Source organism: Ahaetulla prasina, chromosome 1 (genome assembly GCF_028640845.1).
Source record: "Ahaetulla prasina isolate Xishuangbanna chromosome 1, ASM2864084v1, whole genome shotgun sequence".
Lineage (NCBI taxonomy): Eukaryota > Metazoa > Chordata > Lepidosauria > Squamata > Colubridae > Ahaetulla > Ahaetulla prasina.
This window is the reverse complement of record NC_080539.1, coordinates 262309520-262331052: the sequence shown is the minus strand read 5'-3', so window position 1 is coordinate 262331052 and position 21533 is coordinate 262309520. Positions and strand designations below refer to the sequence as shown.

General features: G+C 40.8%; 1 protein-coding gene across 12 annotated transcripts in view; it reads right to left on the bottom strand.

The window, feature by feature from the left end:
- The window catches only part of TSPAN4 (tetraspanin 4), an 827759-nt gene that overhangs the window by 308208 nt on the left and 498018 nt on the right, over window positions 1–21533 (bottom strand). For 10 of the 12 annotated variants that reach the window (XM_058157452.1, XM_058157443.1, XM_058157461.1 and 7 more), the window contains one exon: window positions 12655–12734. The exons of 1 other annotated variant lie outside the window; for it this stretch is intronic. In XM_058157452.1, coding sequence (XP_058013435.1) covers window positions 12655–12717 — 63 coding nt within the window. In that variant the 5' untranslated portion in view covers window positions 12718–12734. Of the gene's footprint in view, window positions 1–12654; window positions 12735–12857; window positions 13003–21533 lie in introns of those variants that run through there. One more of the 12 variants, XM_058157402.1, reaches the window with a different exon arrangement.

Here is a 21533-nt window from a genome sequence, read left to right as displayed (position 1 = left end):
CCACTCTTGGTCACCACGACACAAAAAAAGATGCTGAGATTCTAGTAAGGGTGAAGAAAAGAGCAACAAAGATGATTAAGGAACTGGAAGGTAAACCGTACGATGAATAGTTGCAGGAACTGGGTATGTCTAGTCTAACGAAGCAAAGGACTAGGAATGACATGATAGCCGTCTTCCAATATTTGAGGGGCGGTCGCAGTGAAAAGGGGGTCAGCCTATTCTCTCTTCCAAGTCTGTTATTCTGTATTCTGTAAAATGGTCACTCTAAATCTACATATCTTTGAAAAATAATGAAATTCACTTGGAAACCCCTAGCCCATCAACACCACAGGCATTTCTCCTGCAGTTTGAGTAGCCCAATGGAATCCATGATGAGATGCAACTTTGCCATTCAACTAAAAGTAAAGTAATTTTTTTAAAAAATGAGCGCATAGAGGTGCATAGGGCGTGGCGCTTCTCTCATTTATTTAACTCTAAGAAGTGAGTTTCAGAGGATTTAAGTGATGCTTCTCTATCACCACCAAGTGGTTATGTGCAGACGGACACCCCTGAGTCCACCCAAGAGAGAATCCTTCATCCATCCCACAGTCAGTAAGTTATTGGTTTTAGGATTAAACTACCCCCACTACAGTTAAGCACAGACTGGATTGCCTCATTTTTAGAGGCTTTTCCTGTCCCAGAGATTAAGGCGATTGACCCTGACATTTCAACACAAATCCTAATAAGGGCAGCAGACTGGCATGGCATCTTAAGTGACGCCCAAAAACAAAATCCCCCAACAATCCCCTATTTATTCTGCTTTCTCTAAAGAGGAAAAAAAAATAATATAGGCCAGAGAAGCTGCACTGATTAAATATACTGTGAGGTTTACGTACTGTTCAATCTCACACATATTTCTTACAGTTGGACAAAGGGCTACGCAGCACACTCTTCGATCAAGCCCAAATGCCAGGTAAATAAAGAAGCTTACATTATTGGAAACAAGGTCAATATTACAAATTTATCTAATATGATTTGACATGAGATGAACTGGTATCTTCTAAGACAAGGGTCTCCAACTTTGGCAACTTTAAGACTTGTGGACTTCAACTCCTTTGCTGGCTGAGGAATTCTGAGAGTTGAAGTCCACAAGTCTTAAAGTTGCCAAGGTTGGAGACCCCTGCTCTAAGACAGGGGTCCACAACCAGGCCTCAGCATGCCAGAAACTGGGCCATGTAAACAAGTGAAGCCCCATCCAGATGCAGGCAGCACATTAAACCACACCCCCTCCAGTTCTCCAGAACCTATCAGAACCTGCTGTATTTCACCCCTGATCTGGGTGTTCTAGTGGACAACTAGTATGAGCCAGCAGTGTGCTGCAGTTGCCAAAAAAAGCCAATGCAGTCTTAGGCGGCATCAACAGAGGGATGAAGTGCTAATACCATTTTATACTATGCTGGTCAGGCTAATACTGAATCCACTCTTGGTCACCACGACACAAAAAAAGATGCTGAGATTCTAGTAAGGGTGAAGAAAAGAGCAACAAAAATGATTAAGGAACTGGAAGGTAAACCGTACAATGAATAGTTGCAGGAACTGGGTATGTCTAGTCTAACGAAGGGAAGGACTAGGAATGACATGATAGCCGTCTTCCAATATTTGACGGGCGGTTGCAGTGAAAAGGGGGTCAGCCTATTCTCCCTTCCAAGTCTGTTATTCTGTATTCTGTAAAATGGTCACTCTAAATCTACATATCTTTGAAAAATAATGAAATTCACTTGGAAACCCCTAGCCCATCAACACCACAGGCATTTCTCCTGCAGTTTGAGCAGCCCAATGGAATCCATGATGAGATGCAACTTTGCCATTCAACTAAAAGTAAAGTAATTTTTTTAAAAAATGAGCGCATAGAGGTGCATAGGGCGTGGCGCTTCTCTCATTTATTTAACTCTAAGAAGTGAGTTTCAGAGGATTTAAGTGATGCTTCTCTATCACCACCAAGTGGTTATGTGCAGACGGACACCCCTGAGTCCACCCAAGAGAGAATCCTTCATCCATCCCACAGTCAGTAAGTTATTGGTTTTAGGATTAAACTACCCCCACTACAGTTAAGCACAGACTGGATTGCCTCATTTTTAGAGGCTTTTCCTGTCCCAGAGATTAAGGCGATTGACCCTGACATTTCAACACAAATCCTAATAAGGGCAGCAGACTGGCATGGCATCTTAAGTGACGCCCAAAAACAAAATCCCCCAACAATCCCCTATTTATTCTGCTTTCTCTAAAGAGGAAAAAAAATAATATAGGCCAGAGAAGCTGCACTGATTAAATACACTGTGAGGTTTACGTATTGTTCAATCTCACACATATTTCTTACAGTTGGACAAAGGGCTACGCAGCACACTCTTCGATCAAGCCCAAATGCCAGGTAAATAAAGAAGCTTACATTGTTGGAAACAAGGTCAATATTACAAATTTATTTAATTTGATTTGACATGGGATGAACTGGTATCCTCTAAGACAAGGGTCTCCAACTTTGGCAACTTTAAGACTTGTGGACTTCAACTCCTTGGCTGGCTGAGGAATTCTGGGAGTTGAAGTCCACAAGTCTTAAAGTTGCCAAGGTTGGAGACCCCTGCTCTAAGACAGGGGTCCACAACCAGGCCTCAGCATGCCAGAAACTGGGCCACGTAAACAAGCGAAGCCCCATCCAGATGCAGACAGCACATTAAACTACACCCCCTCCAGTTCACAGAAAAACCTCTCTCTACGGAACCGGTTTCTGGTGCCCAAAAGGTTGGGGGATGCTCCTTCAAGAGATGATAGGACAGCAGGTTCCTGGAAGTTAGAAAATATACAGACACCCATCATGCTGACCCAAAATGCTTGCTTCCTATTTGTCTATTTATGTAAATTTCTGTTAGAAGCAGAACCTTCCTTATAAGCAGACAACTTCCATAATCCCATGCAGAGATGTGCTGCATAATAGTTTCCTACAAATTTTTGGCACCACATCTTTCTTGTGGAGTAAGAAAGTACTCCACAAGAGTACTTTCCAAGTATTACTTCAGAAAGTAGGGTTGAAACAATATTAACCAGCACTGCCAAATATTGACTGTATAATGGCAAGCTGGATACCATGCCTAGTCCCTACCCAGAAAAATAAAAAAGCTAGGAATTATGCTTATAAATCTTCCCCAACATTATTTAAATTTTTAAAAAGAAATTATACTGTAGAGTGACAAAATGTTGGGAAACTATCTTTTTGGGTGCATTGATTGATGGACAGATAAACCAGTAGGTTAAACTGGCTGGAAACTTCAAATTTTGATTCATTTACCAAAAAGCAAATGCTTATTGTTTTGTTATTGTAATATACTTTGTAGTATTCTCCAAAGCACCTGAAGACAGGACAAAAAGCAATGGATGGAAATTAATCAAGGAGAGAAGCAATTAAGGCAAAACTTCCTGACAGTTACAACAGTTACAATCAGTGGAATAATTTGTCTCCAGAAGTTGTGGGTGCTCCAACACTGGAGGTTTTTAAGAAGAGATTGGACAACCATTTGTCTGCAATAGTATAGGGTTTCCTGCCTGAGCAGGGGGTTGGACTGGTCCCTCCAAGGTCCCTTCTAACTCTCTTATTCTGTTATTCTGTCAGTATCACTCAAAATATGTTATCTAAATATTTAATCTATTTCATCAGACTCAGAAACATGGTGCTACTAATCAGTGTCTACAATTCACACATTTGCTGAATTATATAATTAAGGCTGAATATATATATATATATATATATATATATATATATATATATATATATATATATATATATATATATATATATATGTATATATATATATATATATATATATATTTCACTTTTATTTATTTTATTTATATTTTATTTATATATTTATTGCACAATTTATGTACTGCTTAACATTTTGTCAGTTCCATGTGGCTAAATGTACATTGTATACAAACATACCAATGGTGTGAAATACTATTTGCTCAATCAACAGATGTTAAAAGAGAGAGAAAGAGGGATGAAGGAATAAATTTGCATTAGGCTAAAGTGATGGATTTTGAAAACAGTTTAAGTCTTTTCTCTCTGAAGTACCTCAGTGGTATTCAACCCTTATTGGGGCAAGAGTAAGAGATCCCTTCATTGTCCCACCTTTCTTCACCCGTGTTGTGTTTTCGCAGAATGGGAAACATCTGTATAAATTATAGCCTGGGGTCAAGAAGACCAGAATTTTGAAGAAAGAGAATAACAGTGGGTATGCTAGGCTATTTCAGAAATGTGGTAAATAACTAATGTAGAATGGTGAGCAGTGATTGTTAACCTACCACAACCCTGATGAAGACAGCAAGTGGCTCTGTACGAGATCAAGAGAAATGGCACACAAAAACATGGAAAAGACCCTTTTGGGGTTTTTTTAGTAATTCAATTCAATACACACTATAGCAGTGTTCCCCAATCTTTGCGGCCTGGCAGCCCAGATGGGGGGGAGGGAACTGGGCCGTGCGAGTGGCGGGCTGGCACGCATATGTGTGCTTGCCAGTCTGCTGCTTGCATGGCCCAGTTCCGTATAGGTCATGGCCTAGGGGTTGGGGACCCTTGCACTACAGAGTAGCAACCTTACTTTGGCTATAAAATAATCATTAAACAGAAAAAGACTGCCAAATCTGCTTGGCATCTTAAATAAATGTTGAGCTTTTAGGACACCTTTTAAAATAACTTTATAAGTGAAAATAGTGAGATGGAAACAACCACGTTAAACATACGGCAAGACTGGACAAATTTTTATTCATTTTCAATCATTGTAGTCTGTTGTCCTATGGGAACCTGCTTTGGAAAGACTACTTAACTCAAAAAGCAATGTGTTTTACAGCATGTAGAGCTGTTGTTAAAAAAAACATACAGTACATTCTAACGTCTCTTAGGTAGGCAGAGCAATTTCCTCAGTTTGTTGAATGCCAGCCATAACCTGTAAGAAGTCTCTCGGATGGAAATTTGGCATGCATTAATATAGCACTATTATGACAATAGAATTGATATAAATTATATATTTCACAAGATGTTTCAAGGTATAAGTAGCACTCAAAGTAAAACATGTTCATCCAGTCTAGGATAAGTACCACTAGTAATTTCAAATACCAAAAGAATTATTGATACAATTATAGCTGACCCTACCCTTGTGGAAATTGAAAGAATTGAAAGCTTATAAGAGCAGATAATGCAGACTTGAAGTCTCCAGTGTGATATTCTTGTGATGCCAATATACCTGCAGACACCGTGTTTCCCCGAAAATAAGATATCCCCCGATAATAATCCAATCGGGCTTTTGAATGCATGCACTAAAATAAGCCCCCCTGAAAATACCCCCCCCCCAAAAAAAATAAGCCCTCCATGAAAATAAACCCTCCCCAAAAATAAGCTCTCCACAAAAATATTTAACCACATGCGCAGCCAGCTCCCACCATTTCCATTGGTTAGGGTTAGGGACACAGAGCTGGAAATCAGGTAAGATGGCAAGAGGAGCCCTGTCTTCTTCCACATGCCCCAAAATAATAAGACCTCCCCGAAAATAAGGCCAAACGCTTATTTCAGGGTTCAAAAAAATATAAGACAGGGTCTTATTTTCGGGGAAACACAGTAGCTCCCATAGTCTTTTATTCTCCTCTTCCTAAAATTGCATTTTCAATTTTTTTAAAAAAAGAGAAAATGGTATTCTGCTAAATCCTATTTCCCAGCATCCTCTCTTTTTCAAAGATTGCCTCTGGGTCCCCAGTGAACTTTGTTAGCTTTCTTAGAACAATGGATAAAATGGAGCCTAGTCCCTTGTTTGGAAGTGTGTCCACCTGCCCAGTAGAAGAACAAAGCAAGGGGAGTAAGAAGCCTCCTATGTGAGGAAAAAGTTTAATGGATTAGTCAACAACATTCCTGTAAATCAGTGCTTTTAAATGACTATATTTTCTGTGACATCTGTGAGATAGTAAGACCATCACAACAGCCATTTGGGGAAAACACCTACGGTATGTTCTCAAATTTCCAAATAAGTCCACTATTCTCCAGCCTTCTGATGTCAGACATACTACTGAAACAATTCATGTTTATCACTGCTTTTGTTTCCATTTAAGTATCTCTATTGAAAACTATCAGTGCAACAAGTTACTGATGTCTTTGCCTACATCCTAACAACAGACTGGGCTAGCCATTTCACTTGGTGCTAAAATGGGAGAATCAACCATTCTTGAACTGGCAGCCTTCTGATTTGCAACCTTCCAATGCAATGCAACTGAATTGTTCCATTGCAACCTTCCCCAACCTGCTGTAATGGCCAGATTTTCTAGCAGAGGCCTGTTTCTAGTCAATCTGACAGAATTACTGCTATGTTTTAAGATTTGATAGCGTCTTTCAAATACTTTTTGACTGAATGATAGGTTGCAAGTCTGTAGTAAAATGACATCTTTGCAAGGAGCTATCTCTGAGTTATGGAATAAGAGAAAAGAATCAGTATTCTATTCCTCAGGTACAACATAAGCTGAATCTCCAGGCAAAGTATTGGTCTTCCATTAACTACAGTGACATTTTATACATCCAGGCAGACCTGATTCTGTATCTAGTGCACAATTGGGGGCTGGCCTTATCTCACTTGTCTGGCTATCTTTCTAAGTGTTGCATCTTACTACACCTTCTTTAATTTTCTGACTGCCAACAATTTCCTATAACATATTTCTCCCCAACTTTGACCAGCAAAGATCTACTTTGGGGTTATTCTTAGCAAAAAAACCTGTTAATCTTCTAGCCAATACTTACTGGAAATTGCTACCATTACTCTATCTGTATTTTAGATACACATAACCCACTGTATGAAATGTGAATGTCCCCAAATTGGTAAGAATTGCAGTAGTACATTTTATTTCAAAGAAACCTAACCTAACTTTTGACTGTTGACTTGAAGACTCTCTACTTCTAAATCCCAAATCTCCTTTACATGACATGCAAGTCTTATACATTCAGTCATACGCCTATGCAAATGTATGCCATACCCCTCCCCAACAAAACAATTTGCCCTGCCATTGTAAATGCTGACCTGAAAAATACAGCAAAGTTTACGCTATGCTTTGTCTTGATTTCTCCGGAGAAATCTAAAGCATTGCTATATAAAGCATCACCATATAAGAAACAAAATCTAGAATCAGAAAGTAGAGTGTTCCCTGAAGATATGAAATGTTCATATTGTATAGTATTGTCGAAAAGGACCAGTTCTGGGAAAAATACTTAAAGAATATTTTAAAAGAAAAGCAAATCTCCCAGCTATATATGAGTTTTTATGCGAAACCCATGCTGATGTCTGAAGTGTATATTGGGTATATTCTCAGCAACCATCAATCCAAAATATTGTTCTGGGCATATGTACATGTCTGTAAGTGTGTGTGTACCAATGTATTCTGCTTTCAATCATCTTTTATTTCTCTGTTTCTTTTCTGCACCATATTTCTTTTTGGATTGCTTAGAACATAATCCATATGAATGTCATTGCCCATCTCCTAAAATGTCTAGAAAACCATTAACCCAACACTGAGTAAAACTATTTTCCATCATAACTGGTTAGAAATGTTTACTTTTAGGCAACCTGTCTTGGATCTAAACATAATTGAGCTAAAGGGTCCTTGAGTGGCTCAGGCTGTAAGATAGCCTGTTATTAAAAACACAGCTGCCTGCAATTACTGCAGGCTCGAGTCTCACCAGGCCCAAGGTTGACTCAGCCTTCCATCCTTTATAAGGTAGGTAAAATGAGGACCCAGATTGTTGGGGGGGCAATAAGTTGACTTTGTAAATATACAAATAGAATGAGACTATTGCCTTACACACTGTAAGCCGCCCTGAGTCTTCGGAGAAGGGCGGTATATAAATGTAAATAAAAAAAAAATGAGTTGCAATCTGATCGGCATAATTCAAACAAAATGTCCATTCCATCACTTCACATTTATCCTTCAGTCCAGCTGCTTGACTTCATTTTTTCCTCTATTTCCAAAATATAAGGACACACACACAGACACCCCTCAATCCAGGGGTGAAATGCTACTGGTTCACACCGGTTTGGGAGAACCAGTAGTTAAAAAAAGCTACCAGTTCGTCTGAATTGGTATTTCTGATGATCAGCTGTGCCGCATAGTTTATATTCACTAGAAAGCAGGAAATCTAAATCGTGCAGCACAGCTGTTCCCCCCTTGCTGTTCTACTTACCTTAGAAAAGGCTTCTTTTCCATGCAAAGAATGTGTTTGGTGCTCACTGTGTATGCGCCTGAGCGCAGCATGCTTTTGGCGCACACCATACATTCGCGGGCAGTGAACCAGTGGCAATCTGTGGAGGATTTCACCACTGCCTCAATCCCTAGTGGTGCATGCTTCAGGCTTTGCAATTTATCCCTTGGCATATGGGTGAAGTTGTTTTCAAAATTAGAGGGGGATAAATAGAGAAGAAGCAAAGAAATGTGTGTCTTTGCAATGAAAACATTGGAACTAGGCCAATGTATACAAATGGTCACTCCTGAATAGAATTAATGAACTAGGTAAAGCAAGATATAGAAATGGACATTCTATTGTCTTCCTACATGACATTAACTAAGTACAAAAGTACAAGTAGGCTTAAAATACTCTTCATTTTGAGTGAATAATGTGTGTTGGCAAACCTATGGCATGTGTGCTGCCTCACGCATGCATGGTCTGCCGGCACCGCATGCACCCAACAGCCAGCTGACCGGTGCGCATTTGAGCATAGGAACACGATGCGGAGCTGGCGAGGGCACGCATTTGCCTCGGGACAGTTTCGCGTGCCGCTTCCGGCACACTTGCCATAGGTTCGTCAACACTGTCCTAGTGTGAAGGTCAGTTCAGCTTGTTTGTTTACAGTCCAGAACCAATCATAAAAATACATTCAGAGTCATTTGCTGAGATGGGAGGCTATAGAAATCAATAAATCAATCAAATAAATAAATAAAATGATATACCGTAGATAGAGCTGCCTAGAGTTGCCACTTGGCAAGATGAGAACATATAAATTTAATAAATAAGATTGCGTGGGTGGGTGGCTGTTTGAATAGGTAGATAATAGGTTGGGGGGGAGAACTGAAACAGTTAGTAGTGCAAATAAAAGCACCAAACACCTTCTATAAACCATAGCTATTGTTGTGGTCTGCCAGCAGCCTGTGGACCTGGCAGCGGAGTCGGACAGTGAGGAGGCTGGGGAGGACAATGGGCCAGTCCTGGAATTAGGGGAAGGCCCGGACAAGGGCTCTGCATCAGAGGCAGAGATGGGGCCGGGGCCATCTGGGAGCGATGTGCGGACTCCAGACCCTCCAGCAGAGAGGCAGAGGAACAGGAGGAGCCTGTTCCTAGTGCATGCATGTGAAGAGCTGCCAGAAGGCAAGAGCAGCTGAAGAAAAAAGGACAACTTAGGAGTAAGGCCAGAAGATGATTGGCCACTCCCATAAGATTTAAAAGAGCAGCAATGAGCCATTGGGTTCTTTGTAGGAAATTTCCATGCTTCTTGTCAGCGTCTCTTGAACTTTGTGGGGGTTTTGCCAAGAAAAGCCATTGGCAGGTTGCCAAAGACATCAAAGGTTGGTGATAAGGCCGAGGGACTAGTTCTTAAGAATTTTGTTTTGGACTTTGTTTTGTTTTGTTTTAATAAAATAAGTTTGTTGAGGACTGAATCGTGTTTAGTAATCACTACTTGGGCCTTGGTCACAACAGCTATTAATATTGTAGAAAATTTGCAGCCTTCTGGGAGGTATCTAGGAATTGATCATATCCAAAGAGAACTGTATCTTCAGGCGCATAAGAACAATTACATTTTTCCAACAGCTGCTAATAGTAGATTTGTTCACCATTGGGTGTACAATGGGCCCTTCAAGCTGTACACGTGACACATATTTAATCTCCATTTCACAACATAAACATTTTTGTTAAAAGGAGGCCAGCCTGTCTGCCTCTTGTCACTTTCACGGGTAATGTAGCATCTCTGAGCCAGAGAGAAAAATCTCCTGCGTGGAACATATAAAATGTTTTAAAAAATTATCTAGAAATACTCCTGGAAGAGAAAGCATTTGCACCATAGTGGAGATGGAAGCTCTGAACGGAGCCTGTCCTAGATTCTTAAACATGGCTCAAACTACCAAAAGATAAATCCAATCCCTAAAACAAGATACAATTTTAAAAATTGAAATATTTTTTTTATATACAATATACTTCACATACGGATTATTATCACAGATAAATTCTTGTATGTTCCCTGATGGTAACCTTGAGACATGGGCATCTCATCACACCACAGGGATCTTTCTGCCCAAGAGTTTGAGAAAAAGAAGATACATCAAAGAGTTATAACTTCAGTCGCCGTTTTCAAGAAATACTACAACAGCATTTCTCGAATTGGTTAAATTAAAAGGAAAACCTTTGCAGCATTCCCGGTGTAAGTCTGCATTTACATGCCGTAAAAAGCATGCCTTCTCTGCAGTGCAGGATTCATGCACTGAATATCCTTTAAGTCTTTGGTGGGCATTATTTTTAAAAAGAAGGCTATCTTCATTCTTCCCCCCACCCACCCAATATGTAGTTCAATTGGTTGACTGAGCTCTCTATTCAGTAAGAGATGGAGAAGAGATGGTGGATGGAAAGGTCAACAAACCCGATTCTCTGTCTTTTCAAGAAGCTTTGGGACAAGTTGGCTACACACACTAGGACTCTAGCTGTGTCAGAGAATTGGGAGCTGGGAAACAGTCTGAGTGATGTTTCCTTTCAGCTTATCCAGAGTTTCCATGTTTCCAAAAAAAAAATCTATTAACAAGTGAATAAAAGCTGAGGAACACACACACACACACACACATACACCCCTTGAAACAAAAGAGGAAAATGCATTGGTGGGGGGGAAGGGTAGAGATTCTGGGTCAATCTGAGCCTGACCTTTTTAAAGTAACCAGCAATTCCACCACATTCCCTCCCTCCCAACAAGGCTCCAGCTGTTGTTGTTTTCTTACCCCCCCTCCCCCTAATATTTGTATGTGCTTAAAATGTTTTGTTCGTGGCAAAAAGAAGAAAGATGACCTGGGTTAGTTTTCCATGCAAATATAATAAATAGGGCCTGTTTAGTCCCCGCCAGTTTCTCCATCTTAAAATTTGTATTCTTTAAATTCTGAATACGGGGATGAGGAACAGTATAAGGAGTCTTTAACTTTGCTTCCTGAAAAGAAAAGAAAAAACCTTTGAAAGAATGCTATACCTACTCAAGTAAACTGCACCTTTTAATACCTTCTAAAGTAAAGTTACCTTCAGTTATCTATTTTTCTACAAAAAAATATGCTAGACAACTGTGTTAAGTAGAAAATTGTGGATTTTATGGGCAAAATTAATTAACATGCAATTAAATTAACAGCAATACAACTCCAGTTGCTTTTAAAAAAAATTAATGTATTTGCCTACAATGTGTTCAAACAGAAGCTGGAAAGCCATCTGTTTGGGATTATTAATTTGGATTTCAACATTGAGAAGGGGATTGGGCTGGATGACTCCCTTCTAACTTTATGAATCTACAAGTCATGTATGTATGTATGTATGTATGTACAGGAAATTGAATAAGCAGCACAGAAAGTAAGTTACTTTATAGCCAGGATTTTCAAATACTCTTTGGAAATGAAGGGATATGACACCTTATTACAGGACTGGAAATTACTTACCAGGATGTGCAGTTCACATTTTGCCCAGTAAGTTTACTCCTGTGCTGTAAAGTCTCTTCTTACTGCAGAAAACCAGGTACTAGCTTGCTAATCTGTTAAATTCCACCTGCAGTATCACTAATATTGATGACTCTATCAGACACAAGGGCACAGCTTATCTTCATATGCATTCCCACAATGTACACATTGATTCAGATTATTCCTGGTCATCACCACAGAATAGCATCAATTTGTGTCTTAGTATTTCAAGAACCATCTTTTAAAGAGACTATGCAAATCCGAGATTAGATACATGATCCCACATAGCAATTAACAACACATTTGAGACTTGAGCAGGGGCACAAATTCATATGGAACAAGAAGTGCAATGAATTCCCAGCCTCAGGAATAGCATCTGAATATGCATGCAGCTTAACAAGACCGATGAAGAACACAGAAAAACAGAACAAAACAGGGACCAATATTTTCTTGGTCCTCACTAACTCAAGCAACCTCAACAGGAAAAGCCAAATTGGTTCTACCATTATGCAGAGCAAAGGGGCAAATGAAGTGGCAGGACTCTGGACTGTACCACTTCATACTAAAGGTTGGGATTCTGTCTTTTAAAATGCTCCTCCCCATAAAAAGCTGTCAGCATGCAAAAAGCAAGGACACCTGCCAATTTCTTGCTAATGTGTTGGTGTTTTCTATGAATGGCTCTCTTTCTCTCTCACTCATGTGACAGAGCATTCAAAGGCATGAGCTCCACCCCCACAGCCTCAAATGGTGTCGTCCAAAATTGTGTCACTTCAGTCTACAACTTCGGCGTGCATGATGTATAATGCCTACAACCAGCTCCCATTGTCCCCATTACTTGCTGGAAAACTATCCCCAGACTTTTTGAGACACCCAAGGGCTAAATTAACCCATGCACAGGTACATACTCACCCAGAAGAGCAAGTTGAAGACAAACATGAGGTACTTAATGCACTGCAGGCAGTTGTGAGCCATGCTGCACCTCTTCAGTTCTAGAAGAAAAATAAAGGAGAGATCCAAGTAAAAGACCACATACTTGTTCCCCTTGGGGGAGGTGTACTTAGCCTTGGTGGCCTTAGGACCCGGGTTGGTATGGAATCCAAAAAAAGAGTTACTTGCGGCTCCAAATTGGCCGCCGTACATGCTGCTGTAGCGACGGAAGGCGCCATTGGGAAAACTGTAATCCTTGCTGTCCACAGAAGGGCTCCTATGATAAGTTGATTCATCGGTGCTAGATCTGCGCATGGTGACGTCAAAAGTGTTCCAGAGTTAGTATTGACAAGAATCTTTGCAGTTTTATTTGGTGGGGAAGGACAGGCTTTCCACAACTTCCTTAGTTGGCTCCCACCCACCCCCTAATGTTTTCTGCCAGCTGTTCTTTTGCCTGCCATGGTTCTGTCAAGGAGTAAAGCCAGTTGCAAAAGCAGCCCCTTGGCTAAATGCGAAACCCCTCCTGCTCAGCCAGGAGTTAGGAAACCCCTGGGCTTACTTCTGGAGAAGTCTTTCCTGCGCAGAAAACATCGTCTTTGGTGCCACAGTCTCCCCCTCCCCACAGTTAAAAAGAGGGGAAAAGAGAGAGAGACCCAGGGAGAGCAATGGTCTGGTTTGCTTTTGCAAGGGAGAGCGACAGTCCTGCGGATTATCCCAAGTGCCATATAAAACCTTCAATCCACATTGCTCTTAAAAAGACACCGAAACAGCAAACCAGGGATGTTGCACAGAAAAGAGGCTAAGGTTAGAGATTATCCCAACAGCAAGCAGGTCTCCTGCCCTGCTCCTCTCGGTCCCATCGCTCTGGCCGGAGATGGTGCAGTTCACTTTAAATGATTCCCCGTCTCCTCTCGGACAGAGGAAGCCTAGGACAGACAGAAGTAAGAAGGTGTTTCATGCACGGCGCTGTCACTCTTGAGATTCCAATCCAGTCGTGCTCCCTCTCCGTGCTATTAACCCAGCCACAGCGCTCCAGCCTGTCCTTGCATCTGAAGTGGGAGGCAGGAGGAAAGACGCTCGCCTCACCGTATCTCATGAATGCCTGCTCAGCACTCTCTCCAGCTCAAGCCCCCTCCCCCAGCCAATCAAATGTACTCTCAGGCTCCTCTATTCCCCCCTCCACATCACCACCTTCTTTAAAATAAAACCCTCCCCTTAGCCTCTTCACAGCAAATCCAACATGAGCTGCTTTTAACCAATCAGGCTACAGGTGGGGAAGCTCCCGTTCTGTGCCCAGAGTCCTGCCTCTTTAGGTAGCTTGCATTCTCCCTTCATCATGGGCAGAAGGGTACAGGAGAAGCAGCCTTTCTTTTCTTTTTCTTTTTAATCATCCCAGCTGACAGTGGCTGCTTGGATTTATAGCCCCTTCAGAAGAGGCTACAGAATTGATGGCTGCTCTAAGGGTAATTGCTCTTAAAAGCAGGGAGCCAACGGATTGCCTGCAAGCATGTTGGTTTGGGGATGAGAAATCCCTAAGTTTTCTTGGATTGTTTGTTTGTTTGCACTCTTATCTGAGATGCCTGCACCGACACTGTGGACAGTTTCCTCTTTCACTTTTGCATGCATCTCATCTGACACAACATTTCACTGAAAAGTTGGATCTCTTCCCCCTCCCCCAGATTCCAAGCACTTCCCATTCAGGGCTACTGCACCCTAGAAATTTGAGTCATAGCCATTGTTTCTGGAAAGGGTAGATATCTGGGTTAGGTGTCTCTGCATCTGGGGCATTCCATCTTGATATGTGGGTTATAATGATGAAAACACTGATTGAAGCCTAGCGAGACCCACGTTCCCATCTCTGCTATGAAGTCCTGAGGAAACTCCATGCCAGTTATTTTTTCTCAGGTTAGCATACTTTGGGAGGGGGAGAGTGGAGGAAAGAGGTTGGGGAGTACCTGGAGAAAGGTCAAATTGTCTGTGTGTCAAATCAATAAAATGACAATTTGAATGCTAAGGTTAATTCAAGCACCAAGTTGTTCCAACCTCAGTTCCCATTGGCTAGCAATAAGGACAATGGGATTAGAATTAGAAATTCTAATAAAAAAAATTGGTGGTTTTGTCTTTTATGTATGGAAGAATAAACATTTCTGCTATTTCTGCCTTGGATAGCCTCTGCATCAGACCACAGAGCCCTCATTCATGCTATTATGAGGATCTACTTTCCCTACTGTTTCACATAGCAAGTGATAGGGATTGTTCACATTTTTTAAAAAAGAAGAATCATAGCCATAGCAATGCTGAGAATCTCTGCAGCTGGAATGTAAGACAACGATCTGCTGCCTGCTACAACAGTATGTTGTAAGAACGTATCTTTTCTTTTATGTACACTGAGAGCATATGCACCAAGACAAATTCCTTGTGTGTCCAATCACACTTGGCCAATAAAATTCTATTCTATTCTATGTGTTGTTCAATCTTCTCATTTTATAACAAATACTGCTACTCCTGGGGCTCTGGAGTAGCCCTTGCAGCCTTCCTTGTTAGTTCCACAAACTGCATTGAATTACATCTCCCATCATCCCCAGCCAGCCAATATGCTAGCTGTCATCCAAACCTCGTAGTTGTAGAGAATGCCATGTTAGGAAAGTCGAATGAAAAACTCCATTCAGAAATTGAAGAACACAGGAATATTTGAGAGTTGAAACATGAGAAAGACTAGAGCAATTGAAGCAAGACATTGGAAATTAAAAATGGAAACAACGTTCATATATTAGGAAATACAGAAGTAGTTGCAAAGCACTAAATGGACTCCTCTTTTCCTGCATCCCTGTACCACACATCTTTTTAGATTTGTTGTGAAGGACTGAGGACAAGCCATGGCAGAAGACTTGCAAGGTACATAGAACAGATAATTACTCGGAAGCTTCATTTCGGGAGCAGACGTAGGTGTGCATAACCAGTGGGGGAGACTCATAATTTGCTGTGAATTTTCTTCATCTGTGAACCTCTGGAACTGGCAGCAGCACAAGTAGTGTTCTGCACCTACTTCACTGCCATGACATTGTCAGCTCAAGATTTCTCCTCTGTTGGCTTACTTTAGTGCGCAAAGTGACTTTAGTGCACAAAGGAACTGGGTATGCCTAGTCTAGAGAAAAGAAGGACTAGGGGTGAGATGATAGCAATATTCCAGTTTTTGAGGGATGCCACAAAAAAGGGTGTTGTCAACTTATTTTTCAAAGCACCAGAAGGCAAGAAAAGAAACAATAGATGGAAACTAATCAAGGAGAGAAACAATTGAGGAATTGAGGAGAAAATTCCTAACAGTGAGAATAATTAACCAGTGGAAAAGCTTGCCTTCAGAAGTTGTTGGTGCTCCATCACTGGAGGTTTTTAAGAAGAGATGGACAGCCACTTGTCTCAAATTGTACAGGGTCTCCTGGACTAGAAGACCTCCAAGGTCCCTTTCAGCTCTATTCTGACTGACTGACTGACTGACTGACTGACTGATAATTCATACACATCACAAGTTTTCATCTGACTTTTTCCCACTATCTTCAGGCAGAAAACAGTGATTCCAGAGTCTCAATCTACAGAGCAGGGCTGAAATCCAGCAGGTTCTGACAGGTTCTGAAGAACCAGTAGTGGAAATTTTGAAAAGTTCAGAGAACCGGCAATACCACCTCTGGCTGGCCCCAGAGTGGGGTGGGAATGGAGATTTTGCAATATCCTTCCCCCAGGAGTGGGGTGGGAATGGAGATTTTGCAGTATCCTTCTCCTGCCACGCCCACCAAGCCAAGCCAAACCATGCCCACCAAGCCACGCCCATAGAACCAGTAATAAACAAATTTGGATTTCACCACTGCTATAAAGACTTTATTTTTTTCAGATGGGGAGGATTCAGATAAGGTTCCAAGAATATCAGATTGACAAGAAAAGCAGCACTGGATTTAAACAGCTCAAAGTCCTAATGGATGCTGCCAGCCCCTCAGGACCAAGAATCACTTACTTAACACATGCAGCTTATGAAATGTATCATCATCAGACGGAAGAGGTGACTGGTTAGCAATTTAAACCCTTTCTGGAGAAAGATAATACCGTATACAAAAGATGTTTTCCTGCCAAAATCATCTTTCTTGGAGAAACATCAGGAACACTATTCAATTAAACAGGAAAGAGAAAAACTTGAATGGCTGATATTGCAAGCCTCTCTCTTGCAAGGTCACCTCTGCAAGCTATCCACTTACTCGAACTACACAAAATGTATAAACATGACAGGCTATAATCTCTTTTCTCTTTCAATATGCCATATGGGCTTAGTATCCACAAGCATCCACAGTGATTCTAATTCTAATGCCATTCTTAATTGTATATGCAGAATAATGAGTATTGAAAAAGTTCCTTATTAAACTTGTAGTGCTTGTTCAGACAAACGATGCTAGTGAAAAGTTCCTTGATGGCCTCTTAGCTGAATTTGAATAGAAAATGCAACTTTATAAATGGATGCCTTTTCAATGAGTATCCTAGCTAGGTGGCTCAATGGCTAAGACACTGAGCTTGTCAATCAGAAAGGTCAGCAGTTCGGCAGTTCAAATCCCTAGTACCAGGTCTCCTGCGTGAGCAGGGGGTTGGACTAGATGACCTCCAAGATCCCTTCCAACTCTGTTACTGTTAAATGAGTGTCTTGCTCTCTGTGCATGTCAGAATGTTAGCCTGCAAGCAACATATGGATTTATACTCAGGCTAATCTTCCCAAAGGGGTTGTTCCAAATGTAAGGCAATCGGGGAGACACGTACTCTATCCTCTGAGTATATTACAAGAAAGAACGGATAAAAACGAATTTCCCATGTTTTGGGAGGTTCACTTATGGAGAATTGTTCCCTATATTATTTAGCAATCCACTGATTCCGGGACTGCATCTTTAAAAAGGGAATTGTTGACAACTACCTTTAGAAACATTGTTTAAGTCAGATATAAAGAGGATTATTACATCTAATGAGTAAAAAAAGCCTTTGTCAATTCTATATTAAAGAATCCAGCATCACTCCCCCTTGAAAACTACAATAATAAAGAGAACAAAGGATCAGAAAAGCAGGTTGTATTTGAAATATAACAGATTTAAATTAATTAATTAAAATTTAAAAATATGATGAAAGTAATTTTTTTTTTTGCTCAAAAGAATCTCTTTGTCAAACATTTTCATATTTTGGCTGCTAGTTACAATGTTGATATCATTTATATGCTGGCTAGCACACATGCCGATGCATCCTCTGATGTGGAAGACTCTGTTGAAGTTCAAAGCATCAGCAATTCAAACATACACAAGCAATACAAGCACTAACGCCGCCTAGGACAAAGCACTCAATCAGGCACAAAAATCAGCGTTAGTTTCCCGAAGGTATGGTATATTGAGATGGCAGCCATTTTCAAGGAATATTAAAAGCAGAGGTTTTAAGGGGAGGGAGGCAGTGGTGAAATCCAAATTTTTTTACTACCGGTTCTGTGAGCATGGCTTGGTGGGCATGGCAGGGGAAAGATACTGCAAACTCTCCATTTCCACCCCATTCCTGGGGGAAGAATATTGCAAAATCTACATTCCCACCCCACTATGGGGCCAGCCAGAGGTGGTATTTGCTGGTTCTCCAAACTGCTCAAAATTTCCGCTACCGGTTCTCCAGAACCTGTCAGAACCTGCTGGATTTCACCCCTGGAGGGAGGTGAAGGAATGGATTTCAAACAAGTAGCTTGTACAAGAAATAACATCCTACACAGTAGTGCACAATTTTTATTGTCCATCCCATACGGTCTTAAAACAGCCCGATTCAAAATGAACTATGCTTCTTCTAAACTATAGTTGGGGAGATGGGGAGAGGACAGAAAAAAGAGAAAAGAAAGTTCATGTATAGAGTTTAGATTTCAAGAGGGGCCGGATAGCTCAGGCTGGTACAGCCTGTTATTAAGAACACAAAGCCTGCAATTACTGCAGGTTCAAGCCCGGCCCAAGGTTGACTCAGCCTTCCATCCTTTATAAGGTAGGTAAAATGAGGACCCAGATTGTTGGGGGCAATAAAGTTGACTTTGTAAAAATATACAAATAGAATGAGACTATTGCCTTATACACTGTAAGCCGCCCTGAGTCTTCGGAGAAGGGCGGGGTATAAATGTAAACAAAAAAAAAAAAAGTATGACGCATGGAAAAGTAGATAAATTGCTAACTTAAGCCAAGTCAGGATATTTGCACACAAACACCGAAATACTCTTTTCTCTACTTGCTGACTTACTCACTTGCTCTTTCTCTCTGAAAACTGACTAACTGCTGACATAAAATATGTTTAATGAATCCACAAACCCTGCTACAAAATGAAACAATTTTTTTTCCCTTCCTGTATGTGAAGAAGAATCTACATTGTGAAATAAATAGCCACAAGCTGAGTTCACAAATGCTAAGTATATGCTTCGACCATGGGTAACCAAACAACCATAATGGTCAGATGCAAACATAATAGTAAGCTATCAGGCAATAACTTAAAAACCATAATGGCTGGGTTATTGTAATTTAGTAATCCAAAATCTAACAAGCTGTATTATGTTTTAATACTTTGTTCGAAAATACCCATAATGCTCCTAAGGGAGCATTAACAAATGGGCCAGGATAGCTCAGGCAATAGAGAAGCCTGTTATTAGAACACAAAGCCTGCAATTACTGCAGGTTCGAGCCCGGCCCAAGGTTGACTCAGCCTTCCACCCTTTATAAGGTAGGTAAAATGAGGACCCAGATTGTTGGGGGGGCAATAAGTTGACTTTGTAAAAAAATATACAAATAGAATGAGACTATTGCCTTATACATTGTAAGCCGCCCTGAGTCTTCGGAGAAGGGCGGGATATAAATGTAAACAAAAAACAAAAACAAAAAAACAGCCCAGCTATTTACTCACATATAAACTCTGCATATGTTACAGCCACATGGTCTTGATTTTACATATAAAATGCCTATATCAAATGGAATATATGACAAGATTAAAAACATTGAGCTCACATACTCTCCTAAGGCTGGGGTGTCAAATTGAAGCACCGCAGGCTGGATGAGGCCCACAGGGTGCTTAGATCTAGGCCGATCTGGAAACAGTGAAGGATCAGCCCATGGTGCCTCTGCCAGTGAAAATGGAGTTCTGTTTTCACTGGCGGAGGGTTGCAGGAGGCCGTCACAGCTGAAAATGGAGTTCGGGAGCCTATTTTCGCTGGCAGAGCACTCGGGCCAGCACAACTGTCCCCGACACGAGTGACGTTGAGCTGGCAATGCCCATCCCAGCCCCCCTGATGTCAAACACAACCCTGATGCAGCCTCAATGAAATCAAGTTTTACACCCCTGACTTAAGGCATGTTGTAACTGGTTTTTGGCTTGTGTAATATATGAGCCCAGCAATTATGGCTTACAAATTTATAAAATGAAATAAACACAGTCATATTCAAGAAATAATGATTAAACAAATCTTGCTTAATTCAATGAGTGAATCGGGCATATAATAGTAAATCCAGACCTTAGAACCTGCTATAAAATGGGAGTTTGATCTAATTAAATTATGGGTCATTGAGTGGGTTATTAGCCTTGGTACAGAAGTCCCTACTCTTGAAAAAAGCTCTTAAAGGTTAAACTCTATTAACACCACTTTCTCCATCAGATCCATTTGTATTGCAATCAATTCTTCTTCAAATTAATTTCATAAACATCCACTGCAGCTCGTTCTTATTTTACAACTTTTTAATTAACATGTTCTGGCAATTATATTAAGCAACTGATCCCTTCTGTCCAAAATCTTAGCTAAAAATATTCAAAAATTTGCACAAAGGATTTCTGTTCCATTTTTTTTTTCATCCTCTGACTCTAGTCTCTAGAGGTCTCTAGAGGTTTCAAGGTCTCCTTATCATAAAAAAAATCAAGAACAATCTCCATTTTTCATGAAAAAAAATCTAAATATTTCAAAGCTATAATTCCAAATCCTTCTGCCCCTTAATCCATTATTAACTTTCCAAAATCCAAATATTAAGCCCCTTTTGCTGCAAAATACCCCAAAAAATAATATTTTCAAAACTTTAGAAATAAAATTCACACCATCATCTTTTAAAGAGACGCAAACTCTCCAATGAATGTGGTAGAACCTTGTAAATCCAAAGGGTTTTAATCCCTCCAATATGCAAAGATTTTTTTTTAACAAATTCAAATGTGATTTGAGATATAAGGGTTGGTTAAGTGTAGTGTCCATAAAGATTCCTTTGCAAGTTTGAGCTGGATGTAAATCCCAACTCTCATAAGCCTATAATAAAAATGACAGTTACCATAGTCTACTCATGAGGAGCAGTGATGGAATTCCAAAATTTTTACTACTGGTTCTGCGGCCGTGGCTTGGTGGGCATAGTGTGGCTTGGTGGGTGTTGCAGTGGAAGGATACTGTAAAATCTCCATTCGCACCCCACTCCAGGGGAAGAATACTGCAAAATCCCCATTCCCTCCCCACCCCACTAACCTGCTTTCCAGCTCCATTCTCCTGTGCAGGGCAACAAAAGAAGACCCAGCCGATCAGCTGGGACTCAGGAGGCAGAGAATAGATGGGGGCGGAGTCAGTCAGAGATGGTATTGGCCGGTTCTCTGAACTACTCAACATTTCAGCTACTGGTTCTCCAGAACTGGTCAGAACCTGCTGAATACCACCTCTGATCTGGACTAATGTAGTTAACTTCAATGATCTGCAGAGATTATCCTAATCTGGATCCAGCATCTAGAGATGAGTCTGCTGGTAAACCTGTCTTGCTAGCTAATAAAAACCAGCAATCTGTCTACTCACTGTGGCACATACAGGAAGTCTC